The sequence below is a fragment of the Neolamprologus brichardi genome, chromosome 18, assembly GCF_056152115.1.
Source record: "Neolamprologus brichardi isolate AB-2024 chromosome 18, ASM5615211v1, whole genome shotgun sequence".
NCBI classification, from domain to species: domain Eukaryota; kingdom Metazoa; phylum Chordata; class Actinopteri; order Cichliformes; family Cichlidae; genus Neolamprologus; species Neolamprologus brichardi.
In genome coordinates, this window is record NC_142121.1 from 14,264,397 (window position 1) to 14,287,253 (window position 22,857).

Below are 22,857 nucleotides of genomic sequence, written 5' to 3' on the forward strand. Positions count from 1 at the left end.
CTCTGCTTATCTCACTCATATTCAATTTAACTTGGACTGTGATTAACGCTCCTCCAATGAAGGGAGAAAAGACACAAAGGATATTTTCCTCACTCACTCATCCACAGGGCTCCTCCAGCTATTCAGCTGTCCTCCATTTTTAATGACTTCTTTATCTCTGGACTGAGGAGGAGATTTGTTTGTGCTTTCATGTATGCTCTGTCAAGTAAAGTGGAGGCCCAATACTCTGTCGGATTAGCGAGGGAGAGACGGAAAGAAAGGAAGGGCCCTGACAGTGAGTGTCAGGTGAGTAGCGCTTACTATAAATGGGCTCGTGGCTTTCTGTAAGCATGTTATATCAGGCACGCAAGAGCATATCTTTAACACGAGAAGGTAAAGATGTAGAAATGTCAATATTGCTCTTATTAACTGGAAAAAGTACTTTTATTTTCCAGGGCTGCATAAGTTAGGAGCAGGAATTAAATGTGCCGTCTGTGTTTTGCTGCATTGCTGATTACAGTGATCATTAATTCTTTCCAGTAAGAAAAGCTGGCGAATGGAATGTCTAAAATATGCAGCATGAAGTGCTTTTGCCTGTGGGCATGAACTGGTATTTTCAATTTGAATATCATTAGATAGCCTACTTTTGCAAATCTGGAATACCTATCCCTATTACCTGGAAATTTTTGCTTTGCCAAATACATTTAGGAGAAAACAGAGTAAGTGATATTTTCACATTCTCTCTCTCTCCCCTCCCCCCCCCTCAATCTAGAATATGTAACATCCTTATCCTACAAATTCTACAAATAAGTCATATTACTAAAGGGGAAAAAAGCAAAGAAAATGCCCTGAGGCCCCTTATGCCAAGCAATCCCTAAGGCCTTTAAAATTGAATTATTATTATAATTATTAGGTTTTTATGATCATATTCTTAAATCTTTTCTGAAGGCTCACACGAATACCTTCAAGTTAGAAAAAAAAGTTATAAATACACCCAGCACCCCAAATAAAACATCTTTTGACTTTTATTCCATGGTTGTACTACTTATGTGTTTTCTCTTTTCTCCAAATTTCCCTTCTTCCTTCTTTACCGGATCCTTTTACCTGAAGCTGAGTCTGTTACAGGAAAAGGGAAATGTTGCGTTTAACTGTTGAAATCTTGGTCCCAAACCTGTGGGAAGAAGTTTCACTTCTGAGCTGTTTAAAGTGGCCACAGATGTAGAGATCTGTGTGCCAAAACATACAGAGTGAGCACTTCGCAGTAAAAAAAAATTGTTTAACCAAATTACCATAAGCAGTCGTCCCCTCTGCTTATTTTTGCCCCCAAGCCCCTTGCAGGATTAAGCCAGCAAGGATGGGTGGTTGGATGTTTAAGACACAAGGTTCAAGTTTGCTTCTTTTCTCCCATGTGCTGTTAGCTTTAGGATACAAGACCACTTGATGAGGGTTAGAGCCTGTTGACTTGCTTAAATACTGTAAAAGCTAGCTCATCCCGTTTTATGGCTCAAGTCGTTATGGATTCAGAAAAGTTTGGAAAAATCAAACTACTGTATGCTGACGGTGATAGTCTTGCAGATGGGGAGTAGGTACTGTTTCAGTAACGAGTCTGCAGCTTTGCTAAATATCAGCATTTTGTGGTTACACTGATAAAATTGTAATGTGAATCAGATAATGTTTTCTGCTGAGGCAAATTAGCAGTCAGTGAACATGAACACATTTTAGGAGACAGGAGCTTTGTGAACAACTGAGTGATTTCTGCACAAGCCTGCAAATTCACCGAACCACTGCATCACCCCAATATCCAGTTAAGAGACCCAGCGAAAACCCATATGTACACACATGACTCTACAGCAAACAGGCTATTACACTACGTTTCCTCTGCCTTCCAAATGTTTATGAAAATACTCAATCAGCTGGAGAGAAAGGAAACATACCAGAATGGCTCGGAATAATCGGCAGTGTTATAGAGTACAATAACAAACACTGTGGGAAATGTTCTACACATAAGAGTTTATTAGGCAGGACAAGCTTTTAGATGGGTTAAAAAGCTTTCTGAAGAGCAAAAACATCATTACCCATCTGCCTGCATTTCTACTAAGTACTTTTCCAATGAAGCTGGCAGAGCGATGGAAATCCTTTTCAATCAGGGCTCTCTTTAATATGCGTATATTCTTATCTTATAATGGGACCCTCTCTATTGCGAGCGTCTTCTCCGCAGCGCCACTTTTTGCAGCATAATGGGCCATAAACTGAATGGTGGGAAAGGTAAATAATTTAAGCCCCCTGCATTTGCTGTGGCACACCTTGCATTATGAATTTATGTTTGAAGGCGTAACAAGAGATTACAAATTACCACATTAGAGGGGTGGGGGAAGAGAAGACGGGAGACTGAGGGAGGGTTCTCTCCTGAGCGAAAAACCACTTAGGGAGTCAGGTACATCACCAGCCCATTACACATGGAGTGGAAGCATCTGCCTAAGGAGACCAGTGAGCTGCAGTGATTGGTCACATCCTGCTACTAACACTGCTATTAAGAGCAAATCAGTTCAGATCAGGAGCTTCTATACTGTGTGAGCTAAGTGAGTTAGGACTGTTTAAAACCTGAGCCATGTCTGACGCCACTTTTTAATAACTTTTACTTTAACAGCATGCCAAGTCATTCCAGTGCATGTAGAAGCTGTTTTGCAAGGACTTCCCTGAGGTAAGAAGTGTAACCGAACCTCTGCAGATACTGCTGTGTCTACTTTAATTTAGGGCGTCCTTGAGAGTTTTTCAGCATCTAAGAGTAACGAAATCAGCAGCTGCCTTATGCAGATATCAAGCAGAGAGATCAAATACAATCTATGGAGATTTTCCTCGCTAGAATAACAACCACGGCAGTCGTTTCAAAAGTTTAACTAATTTTAAATTTCCTAACCACCAGGTCCTAAAATTATGTTAATGACTGTTCTCTGGAATAACTAAATATAATACTACAGGGACTTTCCAGTCTTGCTACAAATGTCTTATGAAGTAGACAAGCGTGGATAGGTAGACATATAAATGATCAAACTTTAATATCAGAAACGACATTTCAGTAAGGCTCACTAGACTCAAAAGACGAATGTTATTTGAATTATATTTTACATTATAGCTCTCATTTGGGACCTACTGCACTTTCAGCCAGATGCAGAGAGAACAGCAGCAAAATCCCTCTTTTCAGAAGAGTGCAGGCATAATATTAACTCAGATCTAGGGTGCAGGCAGGTTGCAAAGTAGCTTGTAGATATGAAGCAGTTGCAGGCAGGCTAAGGCCCCATTTGCACTAGAGGAACAAACAGGGTGGCAAACTCCATGCACAAGAAAACTTGGTGATTGGTAAAGGTTTTTTTCTTTCTTTTTTGCTGTCTGGGACTGATTACAAATAGTTGAGGTAACTAATTTCCATCGCAAGGCACACAGCTGCACATGATTGCAATAATTTTGGTCAAACCACAGTTTTCAATCACCATTTTCCCTTGTGTGACTGCAGATGAAAGCAACGTAAATAGTGCAGCCTAGAGACGCTCTACCACATATAGAGAGGGTCATCAGCTGATCTGTTGCAGCTAATGCTATGCTGGAACCTCTCAGTTTAGTTTACAAAGGGTGTTATCAACAAGTCGAGACCAAGACACTTCTGGACACAATAGCCTACACCCAACATTAACCAGACCCAGGCAGGTATGCCAGTCACTGCATCAAACCCACCTCATAGCAGATAAATGGTTGTGAGTGGACCTACAAAGGCAAGGCCGGGCAAAAAAATATGTTTCTGTGGGAACTGGGCCAGGCACAATCTGCCACAGCAAATAAATAATGAGCTATCAGATCCGCCTGGTTCGTAGGCTGTGCGGGTCAGAAAAACTCACACGAATTATTTATTGTAGTAAATTGAGTTGCATACAACAACCTGTTTGCTGTTTGATTGTTAATCTTGAACATTGTTTCCAGTGTTACAAAAGCAACAGAACAGTTTTCGAAGCTTTGCTAACAACTTTAACTTTTTTCGTCTATACATGTGCTTTGTTTCCATTTGAAATTCTGTGTATTATTTCAGCTTTATTCACTATAACTTTACTAAGTAATCATCTATGAAACCTCACTCCCTTTCTCATCTTTTTGGTTCTCAACTATAATGTTGTTCAAAGCAAAGTCCAAAACTATAACCTCAGTTTCCCCTCTGTGCGGGTTTGCCTTTTCTCTCTCCCAGTGCTGTCAGCCTCTGATCTTTATTTCTCTTAATATATCCAATGAACAGAGTGATACAGCAGCCCTCTAAAGTCAAATAAAGGCAGTGTGTTTGTGTGTGTGCTTGTAGCTGTGATGGACAGGCGGCTGGGCTGCACTGTCCCTCAGGCCCCCCTGTGACGGCGGCACCAGCGCGCCCTCTCTCCCCCCAAGAGGAAGCGCGCTGACCTTTGCGTTGGTGGCGCTGGCTGGTGTGTGTACTTACATCAACGTAATTTGCATTAATGTAATCGGAGCTCTGTTCCCCCTCCAGGGCCTGCAGCCTGACACGGGAGTGATCATCTGGAAGAGAGGCAGAGAGGAAGAAACCAGTGTTGAATTAATCATATTAACGAGGGCATCGGGAGAAGAAAAGGGGGAGAGGGACAGAGAGACAGACAGTAAAAAGGAATAGAGAGAAATTATAAGAGGAGGAGAGGGGGTGATAGAGCAATAAAAGCATGGTTAGACTGGCATCATACAGAGGCAAAAATGAAATTGGTGCTGTAAAAATGCAACATGTCTCATAGACAGCGTTCACGTGACAGTCTTCATTAAAACCGCCACCACCCTATCGTCAGGTAAAAATCACAAAATCATAGCCTAAACCATTTTTTCTTAAGTCATTGACCTTAAAACTTGCTTCTTTAGTAAAATTTAGTAAAAAAGGATCGCTTTGCAACAAAATAATATACGTGCGGCATAATAATCTTTTTAAATGTGGGGAACAATTGATGGTAAGAGAACCACAGAGCCTTAACTTTTGATTTCAAATGACATTTTCGTAACTGTGGATAGCTGACGTCATTTTTGTTGGGCAATGCCCCTTTAACTGATGTCAGTCAGAAGAAGTAGATCTTCAAAGTTTTTCCATGGCATCAGTTATTAAAGAGGGTTAAACTGAACTCTTATAGCGATTAATTGCAAAATCAACATTTCTTTTTCAAACACAGCTTTGTGTGCCATATCCTGCATAGGCTTATATCTCATAACAGTAAAGACGGTAAAGGAAGATGAATATAAAAGTAGATCGGAAAGGTCAAGGCTGCTCTCGTTGGCTGATAATAAAAGTCGGTTTGAGCAGCTTATAGTCATCCAGTCACAAGCCTGGCCAATAAATCAGGCGGAAGAATGAGAACAAAAATTCATGAGCGTTGAGGAGGTGCTTTGTACACACATGCAATAATATTCCCATATCGGTTCTTCATGCGGTTCTCATCCTTCTTGGCAGAATCCCACGGCGCAGACTGTCCTTCAAAAAAGCTCTGAAAGGAGAGAAAACAGGACAGAGAGGGGGGGGGATGAAATATTGTGTCATGTGTGAACACTCCAAATGATAACCAGGCTAAAGAATACATTCTTTCTCTTTCAGCTCTACAAAACAGGAGGAAGTGAGCGCTGGCAACAGACACAGAAAGCGATAGATTCCCAGTGTTATTAGGCAGGAAACACAGGGAGGATTGGTGGATCCCGGGGAGTTGTGTCAAACAGCGAGTGCCATTAGGGCAGATGCAGCGGGTGTCACACTCAAACCTCTCCCCCTGTGCCGCTCTGCTGGGCGGAGCAACCGCGGCGGCTGTCTGTCTCCCTCATCTGAAGGACTCAATCAGCTCGTCGCGGGGAAAAATAAAGCCAGCTCATCGTCAACACATCAAAACTGCTCTGCTCAGATTACCCTCATGAAATATTTATCATCTCTCACTGGGGAGATTTCCATTCTGATGGCACACCAGGCACAATTAAACCAAATTATGAAAATACATCTACACTGCCAGTCCACCGCTGTTCAGCAAGGGCGGGCGGGGCTGGCTCAGAGCGGACTAGCCTGCAGAAAAACATGGTTTTCTGTCTTTTTGATAGTAAGCTAATGCACATTTGAAAAGTCAGGTAATACATTACGGGGCAGACCATCTGCAAATAAAGATTCAGGAACGTTTAACGGAGGTTAAAGAGACTGTTTGAGAGTTCCTTTTAGTGAGGAGTAGGAGGCATCGTCTTCAATCATCACTGCTCTAAGACTTGATGGCTCGATTCATCTCAGTGCTGTGGCAGGCAGCAGGCAGTTTGTCTAGCATATAAAGGCCTTTCAGAGACCACACAAGGACATATTCCTGTATGAAGTCCTAAGGATTAGTGATTTCACTGAGAAACAGCTTTAATATGCTAAAAATATGTTCCATCCTTCCAGTGAAGATGGAAGCATGTCCCCAAGATGGATTATAAAGGCCTCCTCCAGTGGCAGTATTTCTTGAGGAAATGCACAGGCCAATGTCGTGCTGTCGGTGTGAAGGATACAAGTCTAATATCAAGCCTGTAAGGACAAATCATCCTCAAGCACAAAGGCGTTACCTGGCAACTTTAAAATAGCTCTCTCTTAATCTGAGTGACCCCGCTATAGTCATATTCCTCCAGCCGTTATGATCATGAATTCTCATGGGGGTAAAATAATGAATGTCCCAAGAGGTAGAGATTACACGAAGGCTTTCAATTTAAAGGTTAAATGCACATAGAGGGAATAAATGGCCATTCGCCCGACGCGTATCGAAAAACAACTGAAGGCTCCACCTGTAAAAAGTATTTAGTAGCAAAAGGTATGTGATGAATTGTACTTTACTGCAGCTCGTCTGCAGGTAGTTTTTCACCTTCCTCAATTATTCCCACTGGCAGAGATCCAACTTAGTATGTTTTTAATTACAGGCTACCTGCTGTACTCCAGTCCCTGCACAGTTATTCCGCTATGCTGTTTCTTTGTCTGGAACTACTTAACCGTAAGTGAAAAGCAGAGTAATTTCTGTGGATAGGGATAAAACATTTGACACAAAGTACACACCATGGTGAAGTAAAAAACAAAAAAAAAACAAACCAGAAACAAAAAATAAATAAACAAAACATGGATGGTCGAACAGAAGCAGGAACGTTTAGTGAGTTGCTTCTTTATTAATTAATCTTTTACTATGTGAGAAGAGGAGGCTCATTCAGACTGACTAGTGTTCATTTGTGGTTGGAGCTTAAAGAATTTCAGGATTCTCACAGTAGGCTAGATACAACACATTTCTGTCGACATGAAACGGGCTGAACACAAGTGAAACAGTGACGACATGGCAGCATTAATGACGCTGAAACTTGTTCCTGCTTCCTGTTTGCACGGTGAAAATGTGCACCCAGGTGCAGGAGGCTGGACATGCAAAATGCTTTGTTAGGTCTGTAACACACACGGCCTTATAAAGCTTTTGCAAAGTATACAACATGGCTTTTGCAAAGTTTAAAGTGTTTATCGTGTCCCTTCTAATGGTAACATTCAATTTCCAGTCAATAAATCCACAAGGTAGCCCGAGCTTAGAATTAAATTTGGTACTTTGGTGGACTGGGTATATGATTGATCAGTCCATTTTAATTATACATTGGTATTCCATTTATCTTTCAAACTACTGCACTTTTACTATAAAAATTATGCTCTTAATAACTGATGGTGTATTAAGTATGCTTTTGAAAAGCTTTATAAACATCAGAATCAAGCTGCGGAGGATTTGTGGTGCTAACAATGTCTGACTAAGGGAAGAAAAAGCATGACGCTAAAGAAAAATGTCACTGCTCTACATATTTCACCAACTGAACACTGTCAGATAATTTGATAATGTTGGTAAATGCCCTTTTCAAACTAAATCCAAAAAAAATGTGATCTTTTAATCCCACAGGGTCTTAAAAATAGCCAGCAACCATTACTGATCCTGTCAGGTTTGTGATATAAATCTACAAGTCTAAAAAATGAATAAATAAACTCACAAAAAAAGTATTTTTCTTACCTCATTTATCTGATCCAAAGTTAACGTACAGAATAACAAGAAGCATGGGTCAGAGAGAGATATAGTACAGTGTAAGTCAACAGGTTTAGAGGTGCACTAAGCTCCAATCTCATCATGAAAAATAAACGGTTATTAAAAAAAATAAATAAAAGGGCATTAACCTTAAGACAGATTGAGATAGATATATATATATTTATAAGACAGCAGTGGAACAAAACATACAAATGAATCGCTCTAGCCATGTGAGAATGAGCTCCCTTGCACACTTTAAGCACCCCACAGGACTTTTTGCAACAGCCTGTGGACAATAAGGTGACAGCAGGGTAAGCAGCCAGTTGTTCCATATTACGTCTCTGTTGATCGACTGCTATTAATCCATGCAATGTTGGCCACGTGGACCCCAAACTCCCTTTATCCATAACGGATTAGACCCAGAAGGCAGCCCAAAGCACTCCAAACCCCTCAATGATCGGATGCTGAAGGTAGCAATGGGAGACGACGTTATTTCATTCCACAATCATGAATGGGATGTGGGGAGTTAATTACCAATAAATCTGACACTGATGGAGAGAAGGCGGGAGATAAAGAGAAGAGGAAGGAAAGCAAGGAAGGTATAGATAAGAAAGTAAGAGAAAGAAGTAAGCTGAGAACGTTAACAAATGTGAAGGTCGTTAAGAGAGAAGATGAGGACAGGGAAGAGTGACAAAGAGGGTGTGTTGTATAAAAAGTAGCAGCAATAACGGCGAAATGTGACAAGAGGCCGAACTGATACGGATAATATATTGAAACTGAAGGATTTAGCTCGAAGCCAGTCTGTTACAACATGGCGTCGGGGCGAGTTGAGGATGACTGGTGTGGTGCTGAGGGACAGCAAGGAGGGCTGGAGTGCCGCCAAACCCTGCCAGACTCTAATGCGAGGAAATGAGAGTGATGCCCTTCTGGGGCGAAAATCTTTTGTTTGGTGTCAGTAAGAAGCGCAGTGACAGATTACTGATGCTGTTGCGCGACAAGCAGTAGGCTACCAGTGCTATCTGACCCGTTTCAGGTGAAGGAGGGGACGCGGTCTAACACAGGCAGTTTGTGCATTTCGCATTGGTCTACAGCTGAGTCTCCAAGGAGAATTGGGACACAGCTTTTGACCAAAAAAAAAACAAAAAACCCACCACACTCATGCACACAAAATGCACAATCGCTGCAAACAACAAGGAACAGATGAACAACAAAACGAATCACACCGTAAACACACTGAGACAGGGTACATTAACAATTTATCATAAAAGTGCATCTGGGGAGAAACAAAACAGTTCTGCTGTGCGGTGCAAAACAGAGAGAGAGGCAGGCAGAAAAAAAGAGGGGCGAGAGAGAGACAGCGAAAGAGACATGGGGCTGTGCACCATAACACAGATGAGGCCTCGTATTAGACTGATAAAAATTTCCATTCAAGAACCTCAGTGGAGATGTTACAAGTCTATCACCAGGCTTTATTTGGGTTTGCAACCTTAATGGTGGGAGGTGACAGCTGGGCTGCTTCCTACCTCGTACTCCTCCTTAAAGCCGTAGCCCTCTGCGCACTTCATCTGAGTGATGTGCTGGAGGAGGTCCGCCACGCGGATCGCCGGGTGCAGCTGACCCGTCTGATACGGCACGTCGACGGGCTCCCGTTTCCTCAAGGAGTGAGTGTGCGACTGGACCAAGCTGCTTGTGTCGCTGCCCATGTTCTGACTCTCATCTGTGGGACACAAAGAGACAGAGAGGCCGGAGCAGGTCAGCAAGAGGAAGCTAAAGGAGCTAAAGTCACATCAAAGGTCATCAATTTATCGCTGTAAGATACATACGGGTGACATAATGCTCGAAGCAGTAAATGAAAGTGGTTTCCTTTGAAGTTGTTTTACTTATAAAGTTGATTTATCTAGCTTTAATGTTAGGTGTTCATATGTGACTTACAACTGTTCTCCTTAACAGATGGCACATTAGCTCATTTACTGGTTAGCATTATGTCACCACACGCCAGATTGACCAACAACTCGACTAGTAATCTGTTTGTTATGGATGGTCACAACAACACAACATCATTGAGTAATAGAATGAGTCATGTGGTGGGAAGGTTTAGGTCCATCTGTCTCAGTGTGGCTGGAAAATACTGCACTGTACAGGAGTCCATCGGCATTTAAAAACAAGATCCTCTAAGTGAAACCCTTATGCTACAAGCTTTTAACATTGTTACCAGCACTGGCTCTCAACTGTGAGAAACATTATACATTAATCATAAAAATCCCCATCAATGTGTTGTAAAAACAACAAGTTTTCCCTTTTTTTTTTTTTTAAACTGGCAGTACAACATGCTGGTTTGGGCTGAAGCTCATATTGAGAGTCAGACTCCATTCCAGCTCTTTCATACTGTAATCCAGTCAGTGGCAGACATGAGGCACAGATGCTGTGGGGAGCCAGCGGATGATGGAGGGTGTCCAAAAACATGGAGGAGGAGGATGTGAGGGGGTGCGGTGGGCCACAGTGAGCATGTTGCAGCAGGCACCTTCAGAAGCATCACACAGACACAGCGTGGATTCAACCCCTGCCACCCATACTTCCCCGAAAAATGAACAAAATAAGATAAAATAAAAACAAAACCTCAAATAAATAGAAAAAAAAAACAACAGAGAACCCAAGAGGGAAGCGGAGATGGGAGGAGAATGCATGTGGTGATGCTGCCATGGGGCACTGTGTTTGCTTTGACCATGCTAAGCTAATGGTGGCTTGGTGGCACGGTACGGAAGGGTGGGTGAGATGCTAACATGTCCACTTGTCATGCAATAAATGTCGTAATGCCCGTGTCAGAAGCAGCCTCTCACTGTCGGCATGCTGTCTGAGTAAACACCGTCTCCTTCCCCCAACCCAGGGCCCACTTGGGAAAACTTACCATTAATGGGCACTTTTTAGATAGCAGATACATAAGAGGTTACGTATGTAAAGAGAAAGAGAGGAGAAGAAACAGGAGAGAGGGGATAAGCAACAATCCAGCATGAGAACCTGTTACAGTAGTGTTTGAGCTACTCTACAGGGCAAGATCACACGCCTTCTCAGTTCAAACTGCCTTGGTATAAAAGCCTAGTCAAGGGGGATGTTGAGTGGATGGATGGGGCAATTTCAACAGTGCAAGACAAAAAAAAAAATAAAAAAATAGAAAAAATAAAAACAAAACAAGGAAGTCATGGATTCAAAAGGGAAAAAAAATAATGATAGTCTTTGGGGGAAAAAAAGAAGCTGCAATTGTTTCAGATCGCCGACTTGCATACGCTAATGAAGCTAATTATTTTTTTAAACGTTCTGACATTTTGAATTCCTCTCTCTAATTGCTATAATTTTATTTCCATTTGTGCTCGGGGGGTAACACCTGTATTTGTGCCATTTTCGTTCTCTTTTTTTTTTTTTTTTTTTTTTTTTAAACTGGTGCGCGATGAAATCAGAAATGCAACCGATACTCTGTGATCTAATCAGTTTTGATCATTAACCTCGAATGATGAGACAATGCCGTGACTGAATGTGTCACAAACCGAAAGCATGTAACCTTTTCTGGCTGCTGTAATTTTATGTTAATCGTTTCACGCTTCATTAAATGCGGAACTAACATAAGCAGCTGTCACAAGAGCGGTGATGAAAGACACTGCTTTAAGTTGCACTAATGTGAAAAGGAAAAAAAAAACACAACAACAACTGTTAAAGTTGCCTACTTAAAAATGCAGCAGTGGTGCTTGTGGTGAAGCCGGAGTCGAGCTGCTTATTGCATCTTTCTTTTTGTCCTTGAGTATTAAATTATTACACTCCTAGTGCCCCACTTAGTAGCTACTTTGCGGGCTTCGCTGGTAGAAAATGCATCTGCTCGTGTAAGATGCCGCACTTTGGGCTGTTGTGCATCTTCAACAAAGGCCAGTAATAATTAACAGGAGAACAAAATGCTTTTTTATAATTCTATTTTATCACTGAACAAGATGAATAAACACTGGAAAAAACAAAACAAAACAAAAACAAGTAGGTCAATAGCAGTTAGCCAAAGGCAGAGGGAGCGACATTAAAAAGAATAATAGAAAAGGTTGTCGTTTCAGAGGGGAGGGGAGGAAGGGAGTTTAATGCATAGTGAGGAGAGAGGGGAGGGGAGGGGAGGGCAGCACAGCTATTGCTAGACTTTAAATGTTCAGACTCAACGCATCCTGCTTTTGGAAGTTCTGGTTAAAGGTGGAGAGGGTTGTGGGGGCTAAGTGAGAGCGTTTTTGGGCCTCCCTCTCACACAGTTTTTGCCTGTTGTGTCTCAGTGCAGCTGCTACGGCTCCAGCATGCTGTCGCCTCAGTTGCCGGGGCAAACTGCCCCCCGCCCCCGTTGCCCCTCTTAGACACTCCCCCACATCCAGTCCACATGTCTGTCCATGCATATGAGAGGTCAAACACGTATGTGACATCACACGCACGACACGCAATGCGGATGGGATGGAGTGAAACCAGCCTCAGCCCAGGAGAGCCCCTCGTTGGACAGGAAGGGAGAGGAGGAGGAGGGGGGAAGAAGTTAGGGAAGGGTGGAGGAATAGGAGACGAGGAGGAGGAGGAGACGGGGAAGCAGCAGGCAGGTATGGAAGTGAGGAAGCCATCTTTAGTAAAAGAGCCATCCAAAAAATAAATAAATAAATAAAAAAAAAGAATGAAACAAAAAAATAATACATAAAATAAACAAAAAATTGTGCTTTTCTTTGGCCTCACAGTTAGGTGTTCAAACAGCATTCTTACAAATGTAATGCACGGTCATTTTCTTTAGCATAGAGATAAGAATAAATACTTAACAGCAATGGCAAAAGGAAAAATTGTGTCTCACCTAAGATAGCAGTTGGCACAAAGGGATCTGCTCAAACCCCCAAACAATCGCAGAAGTTGGAGGAGGAAAAAGAGTTGCAGTAAATTAAAGATAATTAAAGATAACGCACAAAAATAACACGAACAGAAATTAATGGACAGCTTTTTGGTTTCTTGCCAAGCAGCATAACAAGAAACCGATCATATTTTAAATTCAAAGCTAATTATACAGTAACTTTAGTTGATTATAAATCTAGCTGCCCTTTACCCCATTTAATCAATGAGCTGTGATCTGATTACATAAGACACTCAATTATGGATATTATTTGGGATAAACTGAAGTCATAATTAAACTGCTAAAATCTATCTTGGCAAAGTAATATAAAACATAACCAGAAATGTAGCAGAGTGTAAAGCCATCTAAAGTTAATCTAGCTGCTTTCTCATTTGTAAAATCATTTTCTAATTTTTAAAGCAACTCTATTAGGTAAATTCATACCACACATTACAGAAATAGGCTGTAATTTACATAAAAAAAGAGCCCATAAAACTTCATCTCTTATTTATTTATTGTGGAGTTTCTATTTTTTCCCTTTTCATTTCATCATTTGTTAAAAGCACCGCTTAGGCTGTGCAGTAAGCACTTCTGTGTTGACATACTGGATTATAACAAGGAAATAGAGTATGTTTACCTGGGTAGTATGAGTTGGTGGGGATAGAAGTACTGAGAGTGTTGGCTTTTGGTAGTGTGAAGGACGACGGTGATGATCCAGCTACAGATGGGGGGGAAGAGAACAGAACGAAAGGCATTAATAGTCTAATCTAGAGTTAATAATCGTGGAAGCAACTCCCACTGTAGTAAAATTCCGGTGTAATAATGCACTTTACAAGTCTTGCTTTTGAAATTTGCATGTGCTATAAAGGATCACTTTGAGGTTTCTGATTTACCCTGTGGGAAAAGCTACTTTAAGTACACAAATAAAATTCCTTTCGCATCTACTAAATTGTGATGGAAGCAGAAATCTAGGAGACCTTGACGAAATTAAATGGAAACTGCACTGGCGACACCAAAAGAAGTAGGTGAGAAAATATGTGGCTTTGTGTTTTGGGCTGAGCCGTGCAAAGCACACAAGTATGAGAAATAAACTGCACTTAACCTCGTGGAGTCCAGGTTGATTTGGTTGATTTTGCAGACTTTGCGTGCAATCCTTCTCGTCATTTTTCTGGTTCTTTAAAACAGCCTAATGCATTATGCATGCTGCTGTGTTTTTACGGCACACGCCAAGCTACAAGTTGCTACAAGTCGCTTCTTATTTTGTCAATTTCACAAAGCCAGAGGCCGCAAGGAACCTGCATTACATTCAAAATAAATTAGCTTTCCTTTGAAAATCCTCATGTCTAAATTATGATCAATATTAGTAAACATAGATTATGAAATCTATTCTGTCTCATTTATATACGCAAAATTAATTTTGAAAAGTTTGCAAAGTAAAAATGAAAAATGAGTTAAAAAAAAAAAAAGTTTAACTTGCACATTTTTTCCAAGTCTTCTAAAGTCCATGAATGCCTGCAAATCTCCAAAAGCATTAATAATTCAGTTTTTAAAGCTACTTTTAAAAAACAGTTAAAGATCAGTCAGTTGCTTTAAAGATATCATCATTAGGTAGCTTGACATTGAGATAGAGCAAAGGGGCCAGCGTAGAACAATAGTCACACAAACCATGGAGGAAGTGACATTTACTCCTAGACTGTCATTTTCTCCTCATGCAACGTCAACAGAAATGCTACGACGCCGACGGGCTTTACGCAGGCAGTATGTTCAGGACTATAATCTGTCAGCGATGATGTTTTGAGCCAAAACGACACGGCCGACAATAACGTAAGGTCACGGAGTGTGAGAGGGCTTTAAACTGACAGGCAAAGTGAGAAATAATGCATTTAAATCATTTGCGCTGGCAGACAGAGGGGCCAGATTTGAACATCGACACTAACAGACAGTTAATCAAGGTCAAAGCATCTTTGGGGCTCAGCCCCTGCAGGGGTGTGGAGACAGAAGCTGCTGTGCAGTTTTAATCTGATGGTTTTGACTGGGATTATACTAGGTCAAGCCCTGGGTGCAGACTTAGCCGAGCCGTCCATCAACAAAGTATTAGCTTTAACCTGGGACAGAGAAAATGAACAGGTTATCACACCAGAGCCCATCTAGTACGTGCTATGTGTTTCCATCATGAATTGGAAACAGCATGAGTTTGGGACCTCGTGACGGATTTCTTGGAGCTCGAATGTCTGCTGATAAGCTTTAAGGTCAGCGTTGGGATTTCAAGAAGTCTTGAATATTGATCTCAATACAAGACTCGCTTCAGGCTATTAACATGCGTTTGGACGACCATTTCTGCAACTGAACTAGCGTGTGCATTAGTGACAGTTAGCTGAAATGGTATGTTTGCAGATTTCAGAGGAATTTTAATTAATTTAACAAAAATTAATTAGAGAAACTGAAGCAATTTAAAAGGAAATGTTTGAAAAGGGTGGATGAAACCCTCGAGGGGTTCTAAAGAAGGAAGTTTCCACTAGAGAGGAAAAAAAGAAACAATTTGATCAAAATCATATCAAAAGATGTTTATATCCAATTCTCTTCTGCTGAGTTGAAACAGCAGTTTCCCTGTTGAGGGACAATGGGCAGTTTCACAAGAGCCATAAAGTAATGTCATTTATGCTGACTACAAATATTGCGTATTAAAGCAAAAATAATCCCTAATGTTAAGATTGGTCATTAAAAATTTATTTTATACACTTTTTTCTTATATTATTGAGAAAAAGTTGCACCGCCTTGTCTCACCACTTAGTTCTGATACCAGCATTATTAAGGACAAATGCAAGGATGTCTTTTGTAACGTCAAAACTCCAGTATTTACCAGAGACATGACTTCAGGTCTTTCTTGAAAATATTTCTAAATCAACAGTTCATTGGAAAGCAGACCAAGGAAAACATTTTCAGGTTTTCCCAGGTTGAATATTTCCTGTGCAGCCAAGTCTAATTTCTTTCCCACCTGACCAAACCTAATAAATTGCTTCCACCCTGCTCTGTGAGTGTAACCGCGTAAAAAGGGAGGTATGCCGATGTGGGGCCGTCTTACCTCGGCCGTTAAGAGTGAGGGCGCACTCGCTGCGGCCGTTGAGAGTGAGCGCACACTCGCTGCGGCCGTTGAGCGTGAGCGCACACTCGCTGCGGCCATTGAGCGTGAGTGCACACTCGCTGCGGGTGTTCAGCGTATGGTTGTGTGTGTCCATGAAGGACAGTGCTTCGTCACAGTTGGTGCCCTGCTCTGTGTAGCTCTTGTCCATCGAGTTGACCATCACTGTCATCTCCTGGCGTGTGCTGCTCAGTGTCTCCTTGCGCTTCTTGGCCAGTTTCCTTCAAAGAGGAGACAAATAAAACTGATGAGGCAAAAACAGAAATGACACAGCTTACATTGATCTGATATGAAGCTAGTAGAGATGACTCATTCATATAATGAGATGGGTGAGCTAATGTGCCCTGAGCTGTGGTCACATTAGGTTTCATTAGGAACCAGATGTTTTCTCCCCAAGCAGTGAAATATGAATCCTGGAGAATGTGCAAAGGTGTGACTCTCTAACCCAAATACATCAGGCCCTGATGATTTAAAATTAGCTGGAGTATTTTGGGGTGAAAGAATTAGAGATGTGAACAGTGAACTGAAACAGTCAACCTGCTTTTATTGACCTACTTTGAGTTGATGCGCTAGAGCCTACGAGCAATCTGTCCCTGATCAAACACCATTAATGCACAGTGTACAAAACCTGTGTGCACAAATCCACATACTGTACATGGACATGCATTGGTTTTACCCAAAGAACAAACAAATCCAACCTCCACTCAAATACAAAAGACTTTTGCAGTTTTGACTGCAGTAAAAAAAATATCCTTGAACAGACAGCCGTATGGCATACTTAGTGTTTTAGTGCAATTCTGTATACGTTTATTAAATTTCATATGCAGTTTTACCATTTATTTGGATGCCTTTATGTACTAACATAGCATTATAGTAGTGCAAATGTTAGGCATGTGCTCCAATCATTTTTTTTATATGTTACACCCCCCCATTCCACCCATGTATGAAAGGTTCTGGCTCCCACTGGAAAACATGGCACCCAACAGAAAGCTATTCTTTAAGCCCCAATTTGGCTCAAATTCAAAGCAGCGTCAACCTAGCATCATATGCTACGCTGTCTCTTTATATCCAGTCTGTGATGTTGAAACACTTAAGTAATATATGGTGCTAAACATCATCATGCATGACTGTGATTATGAGCATGTTGTATTACTGATGTTAGCAGTTATGTCACCAGTATGCTTCACTATGCTCATAGCTCACGGCTGGTAGTAGAGCTCGACCGATATAGAATTTTTAAGACCAACACTGATATTTAGTGATTTAAAAACATGATGTTTCAGCCAAAATTTCTTTTCATTCTGACAATGCAGTTAAACCCCCCCCCCCCCCCCCCTTTTTTTTTTATAGTTACTAGTCATAGATTACTTGTTTATGCTGGATCAGCTGGTTGTTGTGCTTGTTCCAAACAGGTGTTGCTAACAAGAGAACTGCAAAACGCCCTCTTGGTGGAACGACTATACAACATCCCTCCAACATGTTTGAAGGGCGTTCTCATGTCTCTGGTTTTAAAATTTAGTTTATCCGATGCTAATAAATGAGTATACAGTTGACGAGTAGCTATTATCCACTGATATATCAGTCAGGCTGTAGCTGCAAGCACAGCTGTAGAATTTTTTCCTTTTTAAGAAGTGAAACTATTTATTTTGATGAGCTGTGTTAAAAAAGAAAACTGTAAAAAGTAATTAAAACATGATGCGGTGTGATGAACCACTTGTGGTTACTTATTCCTCAACTAGATATATAAAAAAGTTGGACTTTTAAAATCTGTTCCAAACAAAGATTCAACTGCTCTCTGCAGCCGACCTTGACCTTTGACTTCCTTGATTAAAAAGGATATTTCACATAAGCGAATCACACGATCACCCGGATGAGTTAACTTTCCTATAATTCCACAAAAGATGAACTACAAAGGAATGGCAAACAGCTAGAGTGGGAACATACTGCAGCAACAGCCATATCTGATGCCTGCCACTGCTCCGTAGCTGGAGGGGAGCAAGTAGTGTAAGAATTAACTATGGCAGCCCTCACACTGATCCTCGCACTTTGTTACTCTCTGCGTGACCCCTCTGCCTATTTGGATTGCAGTCTCTCTCACGGACAACTGCTGTCTAATGATGCACTCCTGCTGCTTTGTTTTCGCAAATCTCCTCTGTTTATTCAATTTTGTCGCTGTCTCATGCCATATGGCAACAGGCCCCCACTGCCTTCAAACAGTCATTTGCTCTGAAGCCCGCGACGTGAGGCTAATAGTGGATCCGTTCTTCAGAAAGCAAAGTGACAAATTAGTGACATTTGTGTCTGCTGGACCCACTTTTTGTCTTCAATCTGCAATTAGAGCTGGGAACAAAATACCAGTGTTGTCTCTTTTTTTCCCCATTATAGCTTCATATTGCAATAAGGAAGAGTGAGGATGGCAGGGGGATGCATATACCCCAGGCAATATTAAGACAGATTCGGCACTGTGTGCACTCATGGAGAAGACTATTAAGAACAACTATAATCCAGGTTTTAATACTGTATCACTGTTCTTATTTCTGAGCCTGCTAAATCTTGGATTTCCTCTTTCCTGGCCTGTGAAACAGTTGAAGAGAGAGCGCTGAAGATAAACGAGGCTGCACAGACTCCAGTGCCAAAATGAGAAAAGCACCAGCAATACTGGGATGTTTGCAAGGCACTGTGGGTGTTTGATGAAGATTAATTGGCATGCTATTGTTTCCTCATTTGTAAGAAGGGAAAAATTAATGATAGATGACTAGATTACAGGGCCTGATATGATGAGAGAGATAGTATAAGGAAGTGTATAGTGGAGTGTTTTTGCGTGTTGATGAATGTGACCATTTATTTTATCCCTGGAGAGTTGGAGTAAAGCTGCACATGGAACAATGTCAACAAAAAAATGATAGTGATTGCTTGCAAGCATGCCCAACAATAAAATCCAAAATAAATGTGCATATGGGAGGGGGCTGAGACATACAGATGGCAGAGGTGTTTGTAGAAGTAAAGACAGTGCAAACACTCCAGGTAACTATATCAGGCAACTCTCATTAGAGAGATTGTCTTTGGTTCAGTACATGACAAGCCTGGCATATCTAGAATCTAAATGAGCACAGCTCCCAACTCCATGAGTTCAGCTACAACAAAAAGGCCGCGGCACAAATTTTATGTCTGCAAATGTTTGCCAGAATGTGTGTTCTGTGGGAGGTGACGCTGTTGCGACTTCTAAAACAAGAGCTTCAAAACCTCAAGCTCAGCGTGGTCGGCCTCATTTCAGCATCAGATCAGCCTAAACCTTTTGACACTGGGACAAAGAAGGCTTCATTAAAAGATCCACACACACACATCCATGGTGGATGAGTGTGTGCGCACGTTTTAGTTGACTGACATCAAGCTGGGAGGGGCAACAGAAGCATCTTTGATTAACCCAGTGGGGGCATTTCGGTAGCTGTTTGCACCGAGTCTCATTTCAAACTTCTCTTCGTCTACATTAGGTTGTCGTATCTATCTGTAAAGGTATTAGGATCAAAAACAGACTTAATACTGTTCATTGAATGTTCAATTCATTTCAATTACTCTATCAAGTCTGAAAAAATGTAAACAATGACGGGGCCTCTTCATTAAATTTTCCAAGGGGCCCTTTATCTATAGAAACTAAAAAAAGAATGAAGCAACAAAAACACAGAAGCAGCACACGGTGCTTCTGCTCCTACTCAAAACAACATAATGACAAATAAAGCTAGAAAAAACATGGTAGGTACTGCTGCTTTTCTGGGCACAGGCTTTTTTTTTTTTTATCTCAATGGTTTCATTCAAGGCTAAGCAGACATCATTGGTTAAAAAAAGAGGGTATATTAAAAATATTCACCAACTGTAAATATAACTGATTAGCCATAATACCTGAACCAAATAGCTCATTACAATTGCCATTGCATATATAAAAGTACACATCCAAACATTACATAAGTCTATTCCTTGATATGAATGGCCCTTTTCATCAGGAGACACTTGATATGAATGAACATGGCAAAGAGTTCAAGGTGTTTACTTCCCAAAATGAAGTATTTGAGAGATGTGCTGGAAAAAGTAAGTCCGACTGATGGGACATTGAAACTTCACATAATGGTTAAAAAACATTATTCGCACTTCAGCCTTTTTCCCCTAATACGGACCTATGTCAACATGCAACACATTTGCATAATGCCCGTCTAGATGCTGGGTGGTGCGCCCTAAACAAAGCTAATAAGCAGCTGTCTAAAAGTGTGCCATTTTTATTTACTAGCTCAAGCCTCTCTGCTAGCGCTAAAATGTCCCAGTCACAAGCAAGCCACTCCGACTATAGTGGATTAGTTTTATTTTTAAAGGCACTCTCCAGAAAACAATAGCCATATTGTTATTGTTAGCCTGTGCTATTTTCTGAACTCATGCTTAACTGAACTGCAGCAAACCTCTAAACATCACAGCCAATGCTCTTGCCTACATTTTGCTAAGGTATGGTAAGGTGAAACAAAGGGGACACATACATTACTGCCAACTGGCTGAAGCCTATCTCACCTGTCACTGGTTGAAATATACCAGTTTATCAAGAGAGTTTTGTTTGAATTTTCAAAAAAAAAAAGCAGTTTTTAATAGACAAACTACATTCACACCATTTCCGAAACCTATAGTGGCCATTTTTTACTATGCTGGATGAACAGATGTTCTGTGACTCGGCGTTTTATAATGTATCTATCATTTAAACTCCATCATTCCATGCTTGACATCCTTTCGGCCTGCTTGAGGTACTCTTCCTCATCAACATGCAGAGCTTGTAGGTGCAAAACTCTGCAAGGCTTGTACCAATTAATGTGATTCTTGCTACATGTTCGACTTGTAAAGTTTAATGAAGGTGTTTGCCCTGAGCACACTGTGTTATACATTGTACATTTAGCAGGCCTCCTATTCTGACATCGAGTGCAGTGGGGATGACTATGAAAAATGAGATTTATGAAGAATTGGGACAATGATTTATACGTCTCCATATGTATCTTTCCCATTTTGCTGTATGAAGGAATCCATATAGTTATTACAGTTTAACAAACTACCAACTATTTAGAGCTTACTCTCTCGTTCGTAAATACAATGTTGCGAGACAGATTGGTATTTTGGCAGGGAAAGTGGCGTGCAGGTTGCTTTATTATTTACCAACAATAAACAGTCACTATGCCTCTATTATCGTTGATAGATTAACATATTATCAGTATTTATAGAGTTGTGCCGTTTGGTGCAGACTGTGTTGTAGAACTGAGGGGGATTACAGTTGGATACAATATTTAATCAAATTTTAAACTATAAAATCTGTCATAAAATAATTGCTGCAACATTAAAAAAAATAATATAAATGCTTTATGCAAACAAAACTAAAGGGCAGGCTGTGCAGCTTGTGAGGTGGATTTTGAAATTTAAGCACCAACACAGTATTTGATGTCATATTTAGTTAAAGATTATCATTGGTTTGGCACATTAAACTGATATATTGTAATATATTTGTATAGTAACAAAGATAAAAATTTATATCATTATGTCATTTGCTTTTTTCTTCGATGAAGAAGTGTAAAGAGACACGTTAAGTTTCACATGTTACATGCTCAGTGTAACAACACCCATCCACCCTTATTGCACCACGGCAATTGATCTCAACTGTCCCCACCAGCAGCAGGCACAGCGGCCGGTATGACCACTTGATTAAAGAACGGTCATATATTTGATCACACATGTAACCGCACTGCTAATGAGCACTGTGATTGATGTGCGGCGTGTTAGCCCTCCCAGCCACCTCTGGCAATATACCTAAAGTGCATATTTTGGCGAGTGCAGTACGCTCTCATGCCTTTAAAAGACTTTGATGAATGCATGAGAGCATTAATGGTTTTCATCAATTGTAGAGGTGTTGCAAGCTCATAGCAGACAGATGAATTTCAGAGACTGCTCAAGTGGAGGTTGTCTAAAAATGCAGTCTTTTATTAAGTTGACAATAGAAAGCTTGGAAATATTGAGCATATGAGTTCTATTTGTTCGTTAGCTGGGCTTAGACTGCTTGAGGATAATGGTAGTAAGGAATAAAAGGCGTATAAAGCCTCCCTACACAACACCTCAGCAGTGAGATGCAACCTTTCAGCTTTCACATAACTCCAGGAAAAAAATAAATAATTAAGAGTTCTTCCCAATTAGCTGACATGAATATGCACTTCCCTCATGGGAAATGCTTTGTTCCATTCTAGCTTCTCTGACATATGACACGAAAGATATACACAGGAGGGGGGCAGACTGGGAGCCGTACTATCGATTCAAACATTTTCCATTTTAAATATCAGCTACTCATTGTCCACAGCTGCATCAGTAAAGAAGGCCTAGTGTTTAAAATCCTTATGCATTTAACTGATGACCTATTATAACTTTCGATAGCATATGATAACAAAAAACTAGTCAAATCATTAATTTTTTTGTCATGTGAATATTACTTTCTGAATGTGTATTATATTCTTTAGCAACTGAAGAATAAATATGCATTCTGTAAGAAAATGTTCTGAGGCCTTTGCAGCGTTGTAGATGTTTCATTGTAGCAGTTGTGCAGAGGTGAAGTACTTGTTACAATGAACCTGCGAAAGAGTTAAAATATGGGGAAAAATGTATACCTCTTTCTTTCTCTCTGTATCTATATCTATATTAAAAAACTTTTTCCTCTAGTGTTATGTATGCCTATATTGCAGTATATACAGCACATTTTCTCAAGGGGACCATTAATCCTTCTTTACTAGCTG

At 40.7% G+C, this 22,857-nt stretch overlaps 1 protein-coding gene across 4 annotated transcripts in view; it reads right to left on the reverse strand.

Annotated features, from left to right (window-relative positions):
- Positions 1-22,857, reverse strand: part of LOC102799796 (receptor-type tyrosine-protein phosphatase mu) — a 166,061-nt gene that overhangs the window by 28,666 nt on the left and 114,538 nt on the right. For all 4 annotated transcript variants that reach the window (XM_087831285.1, XM_087831287.1, XM_087831286.1 and 1 more), the window contains 6 exons: positions 16,004-16,281; positions 13,559-13,639; positions 12,889-12,915; positions 9,566-9,759; positions 5,405-5,492; positions 4,454-4,530 (listed from right to left, as the gene is read on the reverse strand). In XM_087831285.1, the coding sequence (XP_087687411.1) occupies positions 4,454-4,530; positions 5,405-5,492; positions 9,566-9,759; positions 12,889-12,915; positions 13,559-13,639; positions 16,004-16,281 (745 nt within the window). The remainder of the gene's footprint in view (positions 1-4,453; positions 4,531-5,404; positions 5,493-9,565; positions 9,760-12,888; positions 12,916-13,558; positions 13,640-16,003; positions 16,282-22,857) is intronic.